Genomic DNA, 20,937 nt, shown 5'->3' on the forward strand with positions numbered 1-20,937 from the left:
GCACCAATCTCTCTATGTACCTTGATGTTAGTAACATGGGTTGTCAAACTCTTCTATCATGACCCTCCTAAAAATGTATGCATTACTCAAACAAAATCTTGACATGACATGTTATGCTTTTTCTATCTTATGTTAATGCTTAGAGGGTGATATCAATGACAAAGATCCCTATACAGATATAGAGGTAATGACAAAGATACCTCTGGATATTGATGCTTAGAGAGTGATATTAATGACAAAGATCATGATTTTCCAACAAGACTAAAAAATTAGACATTTCTCGTGGTGGCAAGAGGCCCAAGCATGAGAAATAGATAATAGATTTACTTGTCTTTTCTAGTTTCTAGTAGTTTTTATAACTATTGACTCTTTCATATTTATTATGATATTTTTTAAACAATATATGACAAATTAAGTTTGAAGTTGGAAATTATAACTCATTAGTAATGAATTATGAATATGATGCTTCATGAAAGTTGTTTCATTTCATTTCATGTTAGATATTATTTGTTGTAATGGTTACACTTAGCTTACAAGTACAACTTTGGTGATCAATGATGATAAATGTTATATATTGAATTTTGAAAGCTTGAAACTTTAAGATTGATGAACCATGAGACTCAATATGTTGTATGTTACTATGTTACGAACTTATGGACGTGGTTGATGAAGATTATAACTTCTAGATGATTGTTGTTATATGGTTCAATCCATGTTTTTTTATGTTTTTATATCTAATTCATTATTCTACATGTTTTTGTTGGCATATATGTATCAAAATATTAAAATATATATATATATATAACACTACGAGATTGGAGCTTCTGAAAGTGTCGCTCCCGCTCTCCGATTTCGCTCATGCTCTCCACTTTCACTCCCGCTCCCAAGTAACATTGGGCTAGAAGTTAGCCCTCCAGAATGTCATCCACCTGTCTGATCAGGAGAAACAGGCCTGCGGCCTACCAGTAGCCCATAATGCTTTACAACCTTTCTGTTCCAAGACAATCGGGCCGGCGGCCCACCTGCAGCTCCATACAATGAATGTGACTAGCTGTAGGAGTGTTCCTTATCCAAGGATTATGCCAAAACATCACCCAGATCAGTCCTTAAGCCTGCGACTATCAACCAGCTCTTAACTCATACCTGTGGAAGACAAATAGACCTAAACAGTTCAACCTCCAATCTTCTCCAATCTGCAGCTGCCTCAGATGAATTAACCAAGTGATTTGATGTGTCGAAAATGACGGAGAAGGCTCTTTATATACAATCCGATGGGGTTGAAGAGTCGTGACTTTTGGGCTTATTGAGCCAACATATAGGTGAGGCCGACTTAGTTAATTTTACATGAGAGAATCATAAATTCAAAATCGCACTTGAATTTTTAGGTCGATTTTGGTCCTCTCGAAAAGAGGAATTTAATGCTACAATTATCTTCCCTAGAGGAGCTGTCCAAAGGGGAATTTGGCCCTAGTTGCCAATTTTAACAATCTTCAATTGATGATTTGCTTGTATGTCATATTGACATTTATTAGCAAGTTATAAGTTATAGCCAACATCTGAGGATTTTAGTATCAATACCTGAAAGCATGTAGAGATTACATATTTTCTCGTATAAAGAACATAGGTTTGTCATCGTTATGTTTTTAAAAATGGGGGGGCTAGTCCCTTTAGAAGCTTGTATTAGGCCCAGAGTACATATTTACATTATATACAACTGTCTCAATCACATCGGTCACATTTTTTACGGAAGCGAGATAGTACAAATATTTGCTGCGGAGCAGCAGAGCAAGTATCAACAACATATAGCTGCAGGAGCAGCCGTAAACGTGCAGCGAGGGGAATAGAACCTGGGTGGGAAGGCGGCAAGCCGATGGTCCCGACCGCGGGGGTTTGTCATCATTATGTTATATGAACTATATACTGTTATTTCCCTCATTAAACTCTGATGATTAATTACCACATCTTTATCTCATTAAAAATGATACATTACCATCTTGTATTACAATAATTCTAGAAGTGCATATTATCTACAACTAAAGCCACCTTTTTTATGTCGCTATAAAGAGGCTTATAGTAACTGATTTTGTAGCTACAGCACCAATGATGCCTCCTGAAGGAATACATAGATGACCAAATTGTCGTTGGAATTCATTAACCCTATTTAGTATTTAGTGACTTCTTGAATATTATCTCAGTTCAGAAGGTGCTGCTGTCTAAATTTATGCATCAGATCTTGGAAAAATGAGCCATCAATTCACTGATTGTCAATCCCAAATGGAACTAGTTGCCTCGTTGCAGTATGGCAACCTATGCCAGAAATAGGACACGGCCAGACCTGTGCGTAACAGAAAGTTGTTTGTTTATTTTAATTTTGCCATTATTATGATAAATTATTTAATTCCGGAGTCGACATCACTTGCCTTCCTATTTTCCCTTATCTGGAAGCCAATTTATACCAAGGAAAAGACATCTCAACATCAAATGAATCAGAGGCCCTTAATACAAAGAGTGATCACTGGTAAAGATTCCTACGTTTAGCACCACAAAATTACCTGGCAATACCCGACAGATGGATTATGGCGTGCATATGCTGTCAGCAGTCGTCTCAAAGCATTTCGACCATCTTCATCCAGTGCCGGATGACCTGGAAATGTTCGAGGCAAATCCTGAGGCAAAACGGAAACATTAACCATACAGCTAAGGCAATCTCCCATGGAACTAAAATTTAAAGAATAGGAATTTCTCATTTAAAGATTGGTTGGTATATTTAAATTTCAAGTAACCTTCTCAATCTGGCTTTTCCATTTCTCAGCAACACCTGTTTCAACAATAGTATTCGTGGTGGTACTGCTAAGAAGACCACCAGCTTTTGCTCTGTCAGACCCTTCATCTCCTCCCAGCTTGAGTAAATCGTTATAATAGTTCTCTATCCTCCGTGTCCGCGTTCCAACAAATGCTTGCCAAAGCTGCACTCAAAAGCTCAGTTCGCCTTCTCAAGAACACAGCCATTAATTTGCATTCAGTGTTCACTGCTTGCAAAATAAAATTCATCAGTGAAAATTTTGAAACGAAAAATACTTTACCTCTTTTCTAAGAGCCATAGGGACACCTCCACGAACAAGGCTCTCCAATTCTTCTTTCCAAGCACATGAACCTGCATATGAGCCATGCGGGCTGGCATAATTTGCAGCAGAATCACCTACTGTGCTATCATTTGAGGATGCATCCTGGACTGGATCTGATCGCTCCACATCATAGAACTCTTCTTCTGAATCCTCTTCAGATACAAGACTGCCAGTTTTTAACAGCCTGGGCTCCTCCACAGGACTTTTGCTTCCACTGTTGGCATCCTTGTTAATGACTGAAGCAATTTTCCTCTTCCTGATGCGGAAACTCAGATTCTGTTCTATGGCATCCAGAGATGGTCGTATCCGTGACCATGTTTTAATTTTATGGTTTTCCTTGTCATACTTCACATCGTCTATTTTGGATAGCTTGTCAGGAGAACTTCTCTCCACGCTACCAGTAAAATCTTCAATTTTAGTAGCAGCATTAGGATCTGCATCGTGAAGGGATTGAACAGATAATTGCAACTGTTCACTTGTTAGTGAATCTGAGGTAGATAGTTGGGCAGAACTCACATAATTTTCTAGAAAGTGCTGCCATCTTTCCGATCTCTCCTCTTCTTCTTCCTACCCAAAAGTGTTAACAGTATTACCAATAAATACATTGATGATTTTATCGTCAAGCAAAAAAATGAAAACAGAAAGGAGACCAGATCAAAAGTTTCATATAGTACAACAGTACTTTGTAAATTGTTGCATATTCACGATACCGCTGCAAATGTTGAGGGCGCACTGCAAATCCATATATATCCCTGTTGAAACTCATGACGTCAAACTCTGAAGGTTCAAGAAGAAACTTGTTCTTGTTCTACCAGTAATTTGTTCACTCAATGAATCTGAGAACAACTAGTTTCAAATATACTGAATCCATCTATTTGCTGTAAAATATAACAAGCCTAGAATGCAATCTGTTGGACAACTTGTCTAGCTTATTGTTACTGGGAAAAAAGTTGTGAAAAAGTTTCATGTATGATAATATAATGACATGGTGAATTTGTACTGAAGCAAACTTGGTTCTGCATTATACAGTGTAACGCAATATGGAATTATTTCTGAGGTTTGTTGTCCAATGAGTATAGTTTCTATTTATTTGTTCAATCCATAACCATAATTGTCTAATGATGTGTATGTGTGTATGTTTGAACTTCTAGGAGAAGATATAATGCTATCTATAGATTAAACTGGGTAGGTTAGATCACCATCAGTTATATCCCAAGTAATATGACATGTCGTCCCTCCCTTTGTGTCACGCATTTCACATGTCAGAGACGACACATGGGTGACACATGTCCAACACGGGTTTGACTCGTGTCCTATTCATAGGACACGAGTTTGACTGGCGCCAAACATGAGCCCGACTGGCATCCCAAAAATTGGATGCATGTCCAGTGAAAAAAGCATCTTAAAATTGATTTGCTGCCTCATTCGCGTGCAATTCAGTCACAGGTTTCGAGTTCTCAAAGGTTTTGGAGTGCAGCTGAGGGTGATTAAGCCATGTTAGAAGGGATTCCAGATGGTGGGACGTGGGTTTGTCGAGGCCCGACTAATGCTATGCAATTAATGGTAATGTTAAATTTTTCAAGCAAAAGGTCGCTAATACTTAAATTTTTAACATTACCATTACTTGACTTGAAATGTTTGAGAGTGGTTCTGACCTCATTGGATTTCATATGGAGAAATTAGAATTTTAGATCCCACTCAAGGGTTTTTAGGATTTCAAGATTTGGGGGGATTGCAATGTTTCCAGTGGAGTTTGTCATATAATGGGGTATGGAACTAAATTTTAATTAAGAGGATCAAACCCTCTATATACCTCAATGTTGGTGGCATTAATGGTTGAACTCTTTTGTCATGACCCTAGTAAAAATGTACCCATCACCCAAATAAAATCTTGAATTGACATGTTAAGCTTTTCCTATCTTATTGTAATGCTTAGAGGGTAACATTGACAGTAAGGATCCCATATCTGCGATGATTTTGATGATATGTAGTGTAAGTATTAGTTATTTGTTGTCACAATGAGCTCTCCAAGTCATTACGATTGATTTATGTGAACTGTGAAATTGTAAATAGAGAGGCCATCATGATAAAAAAAAAAATCAAGTGATTGTACTAGAGGAAACATGCCAAGTCATCGTGGAAACATGGATGCTTAACAAGCATGGAATTGCAATTGAGCCCTGAAATTCGCCAGGTCAAAATGAGAAAGTGTTCTTCTGTTACAAGATTTTGACAAAGATTCAACAATTTTAAAGATAAGCACTTATAGCTGGTTATCTTCGAATGAACAATTTTGATTAAACCTTAGCTAGAACATTACAGATGATCATGTGAATTAGTAAAAGTGATAATGTGCCTACATTCCCACTGCTGGCGGCATTTGCCAGCTTCTTGCCCACTATATAAGGAGGACTCATTTCTAGAGAAGTGGTAGGAGACATGGATCGATTAGGTTTAATCAGACACATTTGCAACCTGATGCTGAATTCTGAACTAATGTCAAGAATAAAATTTTGAAGTCAAACGGATACTACTCTTTAGATTGGCCAATAGATTCAGACACTGACAAACCCTTTATTCCAAACAAAGATTCATTGAAATCCTCAATTTCCGATTTCTGAAATGAAACCAGCAGATCAAACACAAACATTCCCAAAACTTTCCATATTTTCAGAAGATTTAAGCGCATATAGAACAAAATGCAAGAAGTTAAGATAAGAAGCCCTTATAGATATGTACACTTTCGATTTTCTCGGTAAATTTTAGCGCTTACAGAACAAAATGCGAGAATTCAAGTTAAGATGACCTTAAATATCTGTAATGTTTCGATTCACTCGGTAAACGTTGGCGCTTACAGTGCGAAATACCAGAATTGAAGTGAATAAGATAAAAGATCGTGCCATTAAAGATCTGTAAACTTTTGATTTACTCGCCAAGTTCAAGCGCTTACAGAACAAAATGCGATAACTGAAGTTAAGAGGCCAGTACAGATCCGACAACATTGGATTTGCTCGGAAAATTTAGGCGCTTACAGAACTAAATGTGTGAATTTAAGTTAAGAAGCCATTCAAGATCCGTAAACCTTCGATTCACTCCGCAAATTTAAGCGCTTACGGAACAAAATACAAGAATTTAAGTTAAGAAGCCACTAGAGATCCCTACAGTCAGGATTTCTCGTAAAATTTAAGCACTCACAGAACAAAATGCAAAAAATTCAAGTTAAAAAGCCAAAGGTATAGACATTAAGGATCCGTGAACATACCGGCTGAGTTCCAAACTAACTAGTTGCAGAGCCTCCCGCCCTTTGCCCCTCATCTCGACAGTGTTTTGCTCTGTCCACCGTTACATGATCAGCCGACAGCCCTCGAGCAACAGATAAGCCACTGAAAGACTCTCTTTCCGCGGAATATCAATCCCAGAGCACCGATCAGAGGAGCTCGTCTCAGAGAATAGTAAAGCGTCAAGACGATCGACCCTGCGACCTCGCGGCTTCAGAGTGTTGTCCTGATCGTTGCTGCTAGTAATTCATTGCGCTATCATCGCCTTCGTATCCGTCAAAATCGCCATCGGAATGGAAATAAACAGTCATCGATCGATTCGCCGCTCGATCGGTTTTTAATTAATTTTCCAATTTTTCATCTTCAATTGGGAAGGTATTGTAGTGAATAGAATCACATGGCTGCCGCACATGTTACTTCTATTCATTTCCTCCATTTATATACATTGCCTTCCTGTCATTTTACTTTAGAAAAAGGTACGACAGGATTTTATTCCCCACCAATTCCATTTCATCTCCATTGATAATTCCTTTTTTATGGCACCTAATGCCAATTCATGCGTTTGGGACGCTTTAAAAATTATGGTGATTCGGATCTTGGTTCCCAAGAGTATATTGGGAGAATGAAATGACACGTGGGCTGAAGACGGTAAAGATGCTCAAATATAAAATATTAGGATTGATAGGATCCTTCGTTGTAATAGTTTTTTACGAGCGGGGAAGGGTCAAATAGGGTAGTCAAATAAATTTGTCGGTAGAGATGATGTGGCACGGCCCGTGTAAGGATCACAATGATTCAAGGAAATGGTTTATATTATCCGAGACTTTATAGAGGATAATCTTTAAAATGAACTATATTTATGGTTTATGCTTTTTATTATTAATTATAAATAGAAGAGGGTAAAGATTGACTTAAGGTAATAAATATAATGTGGGTTTGGTTGTGTGGTAAAATAATTGAGAGTCTGTAAGAAATATGTGAAAAGCTTAAAGATTTATAAATTTTTGGTTGAGGTTTTTGCCATTTTCTTTTTAGGCAATGTGTTTTTTGGTTGAATTTTGGTTGAATTATGTTGCAGGGTGAAATACTAAAGCAGAAGTGTTGGCTCCTTGGGTCTCACTATTTTTTTATATTTATTATTTTTTTGTATTTATTGAACATATTCACTATGTATATTTATGGTGATTCTAAGTGTGTCGTGGATTGCTTGTTGGAAAAGGGCCATATGAGGGTCCTCTCTCTAAAGTATTGGATGGATCATATCCAACATCTCAAAGATCTCTTTCAAAATATGTCCTTCCAGCACATTTTGAGAGAATGAAATCCACATGCAGACCTCTTGTCCAAAAAAGCACTACAAGTGTAGGAAGGATGCATCTTTTTTTAAGAATAAGAGGTCCTCAGTGCTTGAGGAGAGAATCGCTCGAGATTCCCAATGATCTGCAGTTGGCCCAACTAGCTCATTTATCTTGAATTTTCATGAACCTCATAGTTTTTTATCGTTTAGTTTTTTAACTATTTTCTTTTTATCAGTACAATTTTGTGTATGAACGATATAACAGAATTGGGTCTGACTTTTTTGCAAATTATGTCAATACTCCAAAAAGTATTATATTGTTGTTCTCTCGTTTGTCATTGTCTTGTTCAATAAATTTTGCTTGGATACCTATGTGGACATTGATGATGTTTATTCCCAAGATTTTCGATCATATATATTTGTATTTGTACTGGTTTTTTTATAATCAAAGGATGATTTCTTCTTCTCTAGAAAGGGCAGTATTTGTTCTCATGTATAGGGTTAAAAGCTATATGCTATTAAAATAGAGGTAGTCATAGTAATGACCATAAGCGATATTGTTTTTTTTTATATCATTTAGGTTGAAATTGCTTTTTGGTTTTGAAGTAAGAACACTTTTTCTGATTATTTAAAAGTTCCTCTTTCTTAGATGTAAGGAAAGAGGTTAACTACCCAAAAGCCAAAGACATATAACAAGAGTGAAAATATACCTTTTTTATAGAACTTTGGTAATTTATTTAAGTTGATTTTACTTTTTCCAATAATATTGAGAAATCAATCTACGTTTATAAATAATAACTAATAATAATTATCACCACTAACTATTAATAAATAAATTATGATAGTTTTTATAACCTTTAAATAATATTAATAATTATAATATAAATATAGATTACTAAGAATTATAGTAGTTTAGATCTTATGATAAATGTATAGCAATAACCTCAAGAGTTAGCTCAATTGGTTGAGTTCTTGAGATTAGAGTACCTTGCTATTAGGAGGTCACAAGATCAATTATTCTCGATGCTCTCGAGGTTAGGCTTCGATAATGAGCCAGCGGAAAGTGTTTCTATGGATGTAGCAGTCACTAATCTCTAGAGTTCGTGAATGTTTCTATGGATGTAGTAGTCACTGATTTTTGGAATCCTTGAGTATTTCTATGGATGTAGCAGTCACTGATCTCTAGAGTCTATAAACTACATCCAAAAAATGATAAAATATGCATTAGCCATTAAATTCTTATGCTAAATTTAGATAGCTAGATTTTAAATGAAGTTATTTTAAAAGTAACGAAATATGTATTGTGATTTATTTTTATATAATTTTTTAAATAATAACAAGTAATAGTTTATATTAAAATTTTGTGCTTGGATTTGCAATAATACAACAATAATATAAAATTATAAAATTCAAGTAAATGAATTTCTCCTTTTACATCTAACCTCCAATCAAAATAAAATGTTGTGAAGATAACTTCTAAGATACAACTCCTAGAGTATATATCTTCCAATACACATCTAAAATCAAACAAAATTAGATTTCCATGGTCAACTATTATGGTAGATGGAAACTTATCTTCCTTTTGAGAGCCTAGATTCATCTTAATCCCCAATTTACTAAGCGTTGAGAGGGATCAAATCTCTTGTGGTGCAAACCTATTTTAGAGTGAAAAGAGATTTGATCCCTCTCGTTGTGTGGTAGATTTGGAGTCAAAATGTATCTACACTGATTTATTTATTATTTATAATTATGTATAATTATAATTATTTATTTTATTATATTTTCTTTTCTTTTATTTATGTAATGTGGGAGCCAAAATGTTTTAATTAATTACTATTATTGTTGTTATTATTATTATCTTATTTTATTTTTATTTTTTTGTGTAATTTGATTGAGTCAAAATGTCTAAATAACATAACAAGGCATGATAGGACATGACAACATCTTTTCCATATTGGGTTGGAGAGTGCATCTTAGCACAACAACATTTAAATATATAACTAATAAATTAGCATCACTAACTAAATTATTAGAAGGGAGAGAACACTATTGACTCTATATTATTTCTTGTTGAAGGTCCACTAGTTGGCATTAAAGAGTATTAATTTCAACTTCTACCTATGGAGTTGCTTCCTTTGTTCTACCAAGATTTCCATTGTTGTGGTTAGTCTTGTTGCTAGCCAGTTGAGCGGAGAGGCTCATTCCACAACCCAGTATGATAGTTATGCGTAAGTATGTTTGTGCTCACCGTGGAATTGACAAGTATACATGGGTCCTATGAATCAAGGTCACGTACTTACGCAGACCCTGTGAGTCAAGGTCACATGCATAATCTACACCATGGTATTTTGGTTACTAGGGGTTATTACCAAGGTATTGGCCCATAGTAATGGGTGCAACAACGATTATTTGGTCCCATCAAAGAATACTAATGACATTACCAAGGGATTGGCCTAAGGTATTGGCTAAGGCTAAAGCTATATAAGGGGATAGAGATCAAAGTGTTATGGGTGCAAGTATTATATTATCTATGAATAATTTGATCTGAAACATATATGCACCAAGGAGCAAGGAAAAGACTCAAATTTGAAAGATCAAAAATATGTTGACATGTATGCCTAATTGATTTACTTACTAAAAATGTCTAATATTGATGAAATTGTGATGTTATGATCTAAACAGTTTATTCAAAAGTCTGTAGCATTGACAATCAAGGTTGCGGAAAGTGAAATTGTGTTTAAAGTTTTCAGATCTATATGTATGTATGTTTAGGCATAGTTGCATACATACGCGGATACACCTCTAAAGGGTCACATATATAATCTGTGAAATCATTTTCAATATATGCAAATTTGCACGCAAGTGTTATGCATGGTAAGTGCGTACATACATAGGTCTACTTCATGAAAATCATGTATACATTCTGACTTAATGATGATTTCCTTGATTAATTTTGTTATGATTGTTGTTGTTTGTCGATGATGTCTTTATAGTAATGATCTGTATATGATAATGTTCACTGGGTTAAAAGATGAATGGCATATAGTATAGTGATATGTTTTTTATTCAGTAATATGTGATTAGTTCAAGTAATCTATGACTGATGGAATGATCTAAGTATGGTTTAGTGAGTGATGATTTAGTGTTCAGGAGATCTGTATGTAGGTGTGATATAGAGAAAGTGTGTATATACGCAAGTCTTATTCAGTAAAGTTGCATACATAATTTTATATTTGTTGTTGGGTTTTGCATTAAGTGATTTGATGCTTTAGATTTCAGTTGATTTGCAACGTGACAGTATCTCAGATTCAATGCTTTAGTTTGTTTGGGTTTATGATTGATATTGTCTAGTTTGAAAATTTGATGAAAGGTGGCCTACAAGTTGATTGATGATTGTTTGACAGGTGGATCCATTCTGAAATATTCTGAAAAGTGGTCCACAAGAAGCTGAGGGTTACAACTTTCAGAAAGTGGATAGGAACTCCCTTCTGGTAGGAGTCAGTAAACAAAATCAGTGGGTTGGAGCTCCCTTCCAAGTGGGTGTTGGAGAATGAGAGAAGGTTGTAGCCTTTCATAGGTGGGCGCCTGCGTACTAGTAGAGTCTACGCCAATACAAGATTATAAGAAGATTTTCTTTATATAATAAGAAAGAAGACAAGGACGACAACTGCAGTGATATTCTCCCACATTGGGTTTCCACCTAAAATCTTGGTGTTCATGTGTGTTGATATGTTTCTTGTATGTTGATGATCTATCTGCTTCTATTGCACATGATTATTGTTTAATTAAGGAATAATGAAGTAACAATGCACTAGCTAAATATGAACAGATGATGAAATATATGAAAGGTTAGTAGGTTGGATATACGCAGTTTTCCTTTACTAAAGTCGCATACATGCACTAATTTAATTAAAGATAGTAGTGTATGGAAATCAAAATATGAAATTAAATGTTTAAACTAAGTTTAAAATACTGATTCGCTCCCCCCCCGCTCCCCGCAAGTATTTTTCCCAATGTGATGCACATATATGAGTGCAGGTGCATATTACACTTACAAGATTAAATTTACAGTAATACTGTAAATTTCATTTCTGGACATTTATAAAAATAATCATTGATCTATCTTTTTTCCTCCTTTAGCTTTTAATTTCATGTCACCCTATTGAAGAAGGAGTCGTATTAACTAACGATGAGTTGGAAGGCAAGAGATCTTTGTTCTTAAAAGGAATCAGTGCCATATCTAAAATGGAGGTATCAATTTCATGATGTCTTTTTATTTCACATAATGAGCATTTGTTACCGTAATCCCCCTCAAGGAGGGTAATTTTGAATCCATTTATTTTATTTTATTCTTCTAGAAAGAAATAGATTCTCAAATTAAATGAAGAAGTTGAAAAAATTATTGCTTTTAATAAGTAATTTTAATTATTATTATTCAAAATGGTTAATTTAACTTTTTCATTAATGATTTGAAACAATTAATAGTTTTCCTTGAATTATCATTGAGTAAAAAATATCAATTGTTTTTTAATTAATATTTAGAAAAAGATTGAACATGCATGCATCACATAAATTTGAGCTCATTGTATTTGAGCTGAAATATTTAAGATAAAAATTCTTACATTGCCCTAGGTTTAGAAATAATGATTTCTTTCATCTTAAAATATCCTTTACATTTTTGTTGCCTTTATCATGCAGAACAATTAGATCTTTCTTCTCTTTCATGAAACACTTTTAACTTATTGAGAACAAATATTTTTTTATCTCTTCTATTTTATATTACATCTTTTAATTTCATTTTATTTTTGGAGCCAAAAAGTTCAATATTTTGATTTTTTAATCAATTTTTCACAATATACTAGTTGGTGAGATCACAATTTTTTGTTATTTAAAATGCATTTATAAATGCATAAATAGATTCAACACTTTGAAATCCCATGGGACGCTCATATTATACGTATTTAATAACTTGAATATGCAATTACAACAGTTTTGCATAAAATTGATTGGAATATATGCCTGGAAAATGGGGAAAATGGAAAAAAAATAGACTATATTTTTTCAATGTTTTCCTTTGTCTCTTACCATTGTTGAATGTTGTCAAATGGAAGACCTAGAATTGGAAAGGGATGAGAAAACACAAGTATGTGACTTCTTAGGATGAGAAGTTGTCTATTATAACTCATGGAGAAATAGACACCACAAAGGCCTTTCAAACCCCCTTTATGATATGTAATTGTTAATAATCTCCCATGCACCAACACCCAAAAAAAGATTTGAATCTTTGCGAGACAATCCACCTTTCAACTACATTTCCAAATTTCTCGCTATGTAGGCTAGTATTATTCCAACAACTTTGTTGAGATTCCCATATTAATTGTATATGTTCCATACTTTACCTCCCAACCCCTTCAACTAAACATATCAAAATGAAATGAGGTGGCACATCAGAGCAACTAAACCATGACTTAAATTATTGCAAGAGAGGATTGGAGAGAATGAAGATCTTCTATCTTGAGTTGGCCACTCAATCCCCTTGCTTCCAACATGATAGATCATACAAATATTCAAATTCCATTTGACAGAGTCGCTATCGAATATAAAGCCTAATAATGAGTGGTAGATTTCCCATGATGTTATCCTCTCAAAGTTGAATTGATTTTGTGTTTCCAAGAAACCAAGTCAAATGGTCTATAATAAGGGTAGCTAAGGCTCTATAAAGGCATCACATTAGAGAGAGACTCCAAAAGGAAGGATGGGATCATCAAAACACCTTAGATGATCCATGCTTAAATATTTTTATGCAGGACCTCTTTTTACCATTCCTGATAGCAAGAGGTTGGTGCCCAAAGAATCTCTAACCCTGATGCCATATCCACCAATAGTAGATATTTTTATTACTAAATTATCATGATCTAATGGTGCTCTCGTATGTTATTATTATTCTTGTCCCTTTTTTTCATCTTCCTTGGTTCGTTTTCTTCTACGTTTTTCTTACACATAAAGGTTTGAGCCTATGATATAATAGGGGAGGAATTTAACAAGGAAGATGCATTTATGAAGGGGATTTCATAGTGGTTCTACACTCATTTTTAATACCTAAGATCTATAATTAATTTAATGGTAGCAATGTTGCTCCTAGTAGGTGCATAGATCCATATGTTGTTATGTTTATTTATATACATTTTTTCTTTCATATTTTTTCAATTCTTTCTTGGAAATCTACAACTAATAGGGTTTGATTTTAATGTGCGACCATTTTAGGTTATTCACAATCATCATAGACTTGCAGAACATGTGCAATTTAATGGCAACACACTCAACCTGGCTTCTATATCCACCATTAAATTTCTCCCATATTCTATCAATGTTACGTGAGGTTTGAAGGCCTTGTTCTTTTCTTAAGTATTTTTGTAATTCATTTATGGTAACCTACAACTCATGGGGCTTGATACATTTCTAACGGTTATGCATCAATTGAAATGGACATGGAAGCTACACGACATATACAAGTTCTATAACAACACATTTTACCTAGCTTATATATTTGCATTATTTTTTTCCCAACTTCTATCTATGTTGCATGAAGGTTTGAAGGCCTTATACTTTGCTTTTGTAATTTTTCAATTTGTCACTAGCAACCTACAACTCACGGGGCTTGATTTAAGTTTGATGTCATTATGGTTCACCACAATAAGCATGGAAGCTGCACAACATGTACAACCTCCCTAGTAACACTTTTTACCTTGCTTCTATCCTTTCCATTAAATTTCACACAAATACTATCTACTTTGTGTGAAGGTTTGAAGGCCTTATGATTTCTATTTTGTTAATATGAGTGGAGTGACAAATAACTTCAAACAGAGTTGGGAATGGCTACATTTTGTGAGGGTTCGAATGCCTCATGCTTTCTATTTTTTAAATATGAATAGAGTGACAAACAGTTTCAAATAAAGCTAGGAATGATATGTTCTATTATTGTATTATTTATTTTTAAGTAATATTTAAAAAATGACGTGTCATTGCAATAACATAAACATTATTAAATCAACATGTCACTTATGACAATAGAACTTGCATAGGAAAGATAATACACCATTCCACAACAACTTATATTACACTTAATTGACAAATCTCTAACTTTAAATGCCTTATGAATATTAAACGTTTTAGTTTAAAATATCCCAACCACCCAAACTTAACAAAAATGCATTCATCATTTTAAATAGAATCTAAAATACAACTCTCTCTCTCTCTTTGTCTCTCTCCCTCACACACACACACATATATATTGTAATAGATCTAGAGCGATGGCATGGTTTCTATCAATGCTTTCTGCACATGCATCGCTCTCCAACCCAACGATATGGGCATCAATGGAGATCTCAGGATGAGAGCACATCATCTCCGCAGAAGTTCTGAAGATGTGCATGCTAATTTCGTCAATCAGTCAATCATTCAGCTCCTCCACGAACCAGAATATGATATCCTAGTGGTAGATCGACTCCTACGTGGGCCAGGAACAAGCTCTCCCTTCCTGAATCGAGTTGTTCTCCATAGATCGAGATAAGGGCTATCTTATCTGGGCTACCCGATGGTAGATTGGCCCCACTAATAGCCTAATCCGAAAGTATGTAAACGTTTGGGCTTTGCTTTCTTTTGGCCCGTTGTCTTTAAGTCAAAACACAAAGAAGAATCCTCTTGGGAAGTTGGGGTAGCACAGGCTTGTGGCTGGGATATCCGCTTGGGATTTTTTTTCTCCAGATCTACCCCTCCCACACATCACAGAGCACTGTCTTGATTATGATAAGACAAATACTATGTTTACCTCACAACAGGGAACGACTCATGGTAAACCCACAACTTTCCAAATATTCATTAAAACCCCAGTAGGAGAATCACTTATAATCTGGGTTCAGGCCTCAAATAATGTCTGCCATATGAAGCAAAATATTTTTCACTCTTTAGGCATTCTAATGCATTGTTAAAGCTTGATCTATGAAGGCAAAGCTATGTAGGATGAGTTGAGAATTCTAGACTACAACATTCTTCCATCATCTTCCGTCATATTAAATATGTGACTTTGGGGAGGCTCTCCAGGTCCAAACAAACCAAAAGGAGCAGAAGGAATATCCAAATCTAGCCTTCCTAAAGGATCAGAACCAAATCAAGGACCAGGCCATGAAGGCCTTTCATTCAAAGACATTCTAAAAGGGAAATATGGAGTTGCAACAAAACCATATCAAGCACCCATTCTACCTAGTCCCTACACAGTGGAGCAAATTAATCAAATACCAGCTTTGACAGTAAATCTTATAGAAACAATTGATATATGCACCACCTATGAATCTTAAGTAGTTATATGCAGATTCAACGGTTATTGGCCAAAACCAGTGGATCTTTTTCACTGGATTCTCACAAAATGGTCATTAAATTGTGTGATTCATCTCTGTTCTAGGGGTTTTTTCATAGTAAATTTTGCATCCTCAAAGGAACGTTAATATGTATTGCAAGAAGTTTCGTGGTTTTGAGGGTATGCGGGGCTTTTTGTCACCCCATGGTTCCCCGATTTTGATGCCAATACAATGGTGGTATCAAGAATGCCAGTATGGGTAAGATTGCATAATATCCCCCTACATTTTTGGCATCACAAAGTGCTTGAAGGCATTGGGAATCTCTTAGGGAGATACATTAAGACAAACACACAAAGAATGGAAGAGCGAATCTACACTTTTGCCATAATTTGTGTGGAGGTGGATCTCAGCAAAGGTTTGCTGAATCGTATCCTCCTTACACATAACAAGCAAAGTTGGACACAACTTCTAGATTTTGAGAACACGACATTTAGATGTCGAACATGCCGATAGACAGGAAATCTACAAAACGCATGCCCTGCTAACCAGAAAGCACCTCAAAGGAAGAAGAAACCATGAAAACAACCCAAGGGTTAACAGTTCCCACCGCTTGAATCTGAAGACGAAGAGGAAGAAGAAGAAATGGTGTCTCCTATCACAAAAGAAACCTAGATATCTCAAGACAACATAGAAAAGGAAGGAGGAAATCATGAAGCCACAGGACCCCTAGCACACACAACGAGGCAGGTGACTTTTACTAAAGCAAAGGAGACAGGGGTTTCCAAGCATCATCATGTATCTGATAGCTCAGATTCAGATAAGGAAAACCCAAGAAATAATGAAGGCTCCTAGCTAGCAATTGTATCATCCATTCCAACCCAAGGAGAATGGTGAAAGGTAAAAAAGAAGAAATGACAAGCATAGTGCTTCTCTCCATTTCGAAGCCATTTTTGACTATGTATACACCAATTTAGACTGGATTGATTGAATGCTTTGTAAGCATCCACAACATGTGATTTTGTTAATTCATTAATAAGATTACGATTTTTTCCTAGGGAAAAAATTGTAATATAATTAATATACTACTACTCATAAAAACTCTAACTAAGTGTAGAATTTCTTCTCAACTTCAATAAAGAAAAGCAAAACAGGAAATCTAAAAAAAAATCACCCCCAAATAAAAAACAGTCACACCTGGTCACAACTACTGTCAAAAATAACAATTGAAACCAACATTTTTCAACTAAGGTCAAAAATAACAATCGAAATCGACATTGAAAAATACACAATCTACTAACCTATCAGTGAAAGATATCAATGTTTAAAAACCCACCAGAGACTAAACCCCTCATTATATTTAACCATATATTTGATGATAAGTTCAATTTTATATTTATTTTTAATTTTGTTTTCCATTTTTATTTTTATAATATTATATAATTATATAACTTTTAATATTGATAAGAAAGGTAAGTTTCATAACATTTATATTTAATAATATAAAATAATTTAAATTGATTTATTTATAATTTAACATAATTAAATAAGATAAAAGTAAATCTCATTTGAGAGTAATCATTGTAACGAATTCAAATTCAATATTATTATTTAAAAAATAATATTTTTTTTATATATTAAATTTACATAATCATTTACTATATCACTTTACATAATAAATATATAATTATTTAAATGAAATAATATTTTTTAATATTAAGGTACTTATCATGTGACCACTTTCGATAATGAATATATTATATTTAATATATTCATTACAATCATAAGTATAACAGGGTTAATATAGCTTTCCCAAATATTTAATATATAAGTTTTCATGATAAATGCAAAGTATTTATATATCTTAATCATAAATAAATATAAGTGTGGTGAGGTATATAGAGTATGTAATTGAATATAAAAGTTGGCTTTATTGGTTTAGATGTGTTATATAAATAGTGATTTCAACTTAAAGATGGAACTAAAATGTCAAGGGTTTTGTTGTAGGTCAAGGGTCTTACTTGTCAATTGGGTTTATCTCGAATGGTTGGGAGGAATGATTAGGATCCTCCCCACCTAGGTTCAATTCTCACAGGTGACATGATGAACTTTGATGCAATGGACCAGAATATGTATATTCCTCATATGGAATATATGGATATTTAATTGTTTAAAAAAAAAGGTCAAGGATTTTACTATAAGCTACACTTGCACTTTCGATAGAATGAAAGAATATATTGTTGATTAAATGGACAAGCCCTAAGAGGGAGAACGAATTTGGTCCATATTGGTGGAGTCTGTTATGAACCATGCAACTTAAAGTAATAAGAAGCCAATAATTACAATCCACGTTGAGGGGGAGACCTACTTTTTACAATTAATACAATGCATAAGACAAGATGAGATGATCCTAAAACTAGGTCTCCATGGGATGTGTGTGTGTGCGCGTGTGAGGCAAAGGGTATAGCTATAATTGAATGTTACAATGAACAGATCTAACCTACATAGCGATATAACAATATAAATGTAATAACTCAATATCTTGAGCTTAATAAGGGGTTTTGGGGTTAACACGGGGGATTAATGTGCCCCTCCCCGTCAAACAAGTGTTGTCTTCAACACTTGACTGATTACAAGTGTTTCTACATGAATATATCATCTTCCCATGTCATCTCTTCCATTGGTAGATTATTCCATTTGATGATGTACTCAATAATTAATCGATTTCTTAATTGGTTAGTCCTTGTGCCCATCTTGTTTCTGATTCTAATATGATATTCCCTTCTTCATCAATATCTAGTAAAATAGTGTGGACTTGGATCTAGTCATAAATTACCTTCTTATTGCAAGAATAATGGAAGATTTGATGTACACGCGAAGATGAAGGCAACTCCAATTTGTAAGTCATACTCCAGTTTTCCTCAACACCCTATAGGGGCCATAATACCTCTATGCAAATTTATTGTCATTCTTTTGTTGCTTGAGAAACATTTGTTTATATGGTTGTAGTCTCAAAAATACCTAATCTCCCAGTTCAAATTCTATTTTCACTCCAACGTTTATTTGCTTGTTGTTTCATCATATTTTGTCCTATAACCAAGTTATCCTTCAATAATTTGAGAACCTCTTCTTGGTTCCCTATGTGGTGCTCCATTGCTTGAACCTTTTTAGTTCCTTTCATGGGTGATGTGATGGCTGGATGATGATATCCATAAAGTGCCATCAACGAGGATATTTTTTATGAAGTATAGAAGGATGTGTTGCCCCACCATTCTACTAAGGGAAACCACTTGTGTCATTGTGTATATTTACCAAATGTAAAGCAATGAAGATATCCTTATAAACATTTATTCACAATGTTAGTTCTTTCATCAGATTGAGCATGGCAAGATGAGTTGTGAGCTAATTGAGTTCCCAAACAAGAAATAATTTAGTCAACAAATTTCTAGTGAAAATTGGATCTCCATCACTTACATTAATGTTTAGGATTCTATGTAGCTTTTGGACTATTTTCGTGAATGTTTTTGCCATTGTACTTGATTTAAAAGGATGAGGGAGAGAGAGAAAAGGGCATGCATTGTTAGTCAATTTACTATAACTATAATACCATTGTTTCCTTCATATATGGATGACCGATAACAAAATCCATTAAAACTTCTTCCCAATGTTCGCTTGGTATGGTTAATGAATATAGGGGCTTTAGAGTCTTGATAGTCTCTCTCATATTTGGTTAGTAGACCACTCATTTGGCCACAAAAAATTGCAGATATGCTTTAATAGCTTACGTAAAAAAATATTTCTTAATCCTGTGGTATGTTTTCAATAACCCTGAATGTTATCCTACAGGAGAAGTGTGCAATTCCAAAAGGAGCTTCTTTTTGAGTTGAGAATTCTTACATAAGTATGAGTGATCTTCACACCACAACAAATCATTCTTCCACATAAAATTTTCTATTGCATTAGGGTCGTCATGTAGTTGTTGGGTGATCTTCCATACCTTCTCATCTGATTTCCATTCTGTCCTTTCTTCTTTCACTCATCCAATTCGTGGAATAGAAATTGCACATATTAAATCGTCTATGTCTTCCTATTTCCTTGAGAGTGCATCTGCCACGATGTTTTGTCTTCCATTTTTGTAGATAATTTCAAAGTCATAATTGAGAATCTTTGTAGCACATTTTTGTTGCTCTTTTGAAGATAGTCTTTTTCTAAGAAGTACTTCAAACTATCACGATTTGTATTTACTTTGAGGTGTCTTCCCATTAGGTATGGATGTCATTTCTTTATTGCACGTAGTATAGTTAACATTTTTTTTCCGTAAATGGATATGGGTAAGTTGTTTCCTTTATTTTGGCCACATTCAAAAGTAAAGGGCCTTTCTACTTAGATAAAATCACACCAATTCCCTGGCTTAATGCATCACACTGTGGCTAGGATGAGAGTCGTACACATAGCTTCTTTGAAATTTTCAGAAGATTTAGTTGCTTCCTGAGTCTAGGAAAATGATTCCTTTTTTAATATTGTTGTTAGAAGTGCTTCTATTTGACCATAATTCTTGAAAAACTTGCGATAATAACCTATCAATCCTAAAAATCCTATGAGTTTCTTCAAGGTTTTGGAGATTGACCATTCCAGCATAGATTTAATTTTGTTAGGGTCCACTTTGAAACCATCATGAGATACGATATGAACTAAGTTTTCCACTACTTGAACCTCAAAGGAACATTTGGAAGGTTTTACATATAAATATTTATCTTCCAATAGTGTTAAGTGTTGAGAAATATAAATGGGAATGATTAATGTGATTTCTCTTACTTGATAACTGATTGTGATGTCTTTATACTTATTCTCTTTGTTACTTATTATTATGTGTGTATATCATCAAA

General features: G+C 34.4%; 1 protein-coding gene across 1 annotated transcript in view; it reads right to left on the bottom strand.

The window, feature by feature from the left end:
- Nucleotides 1-6,955, bottom strand: part of LOC149216247 (uncharacterized) — a 190,842-nt gene extending 183,887 nt beyond the window's left edge. The window contains exons 1-5 of the mRNA XM_089392753.1: nt 6,388-6,955; nt 3,808-3,877; nt 3,084-3,692; nt 2,784-2,966; nt 2,553-2,666 (exon numbers count right to left, since the gene is read on the bottom strand). Of these exons, the coding sequence (XP_089248879.1) occupies nt 2,553-2,666; nt 2,784-2,966; nt 3,084-3,692; nt 3,808-3,877; nt 6,388-6,440 (1,029 nt within the window). The 5' untranslated portion in view covers nt 6,441-6,955. The remainder of the gene's footprint in view (nt 1-2,552; nt 2,667-2,783; nt 2,967-3,083; nt 3,693-3,807; nt 3,878-6,387) is intronic.
- Nucleotides 6,956-20,937: the final 13,982 nt, after the last annotated feature.

Source organism: Pinus tabuliformis, chromosome 1_1, assembly GCF_031772625.1.
Source record: "Pinus tabuliformis cultivar Carrire ecotype Pingquan chromosome 1_1, CPIR1, whole genome shotgun sequence".
Taxonomy (NCBI): Eukaryota; Viridiplantae; Streptophyta; class Pinopsida; order Pinales; family Pinaceae; genus Pinus; species Pinus tabuliformis.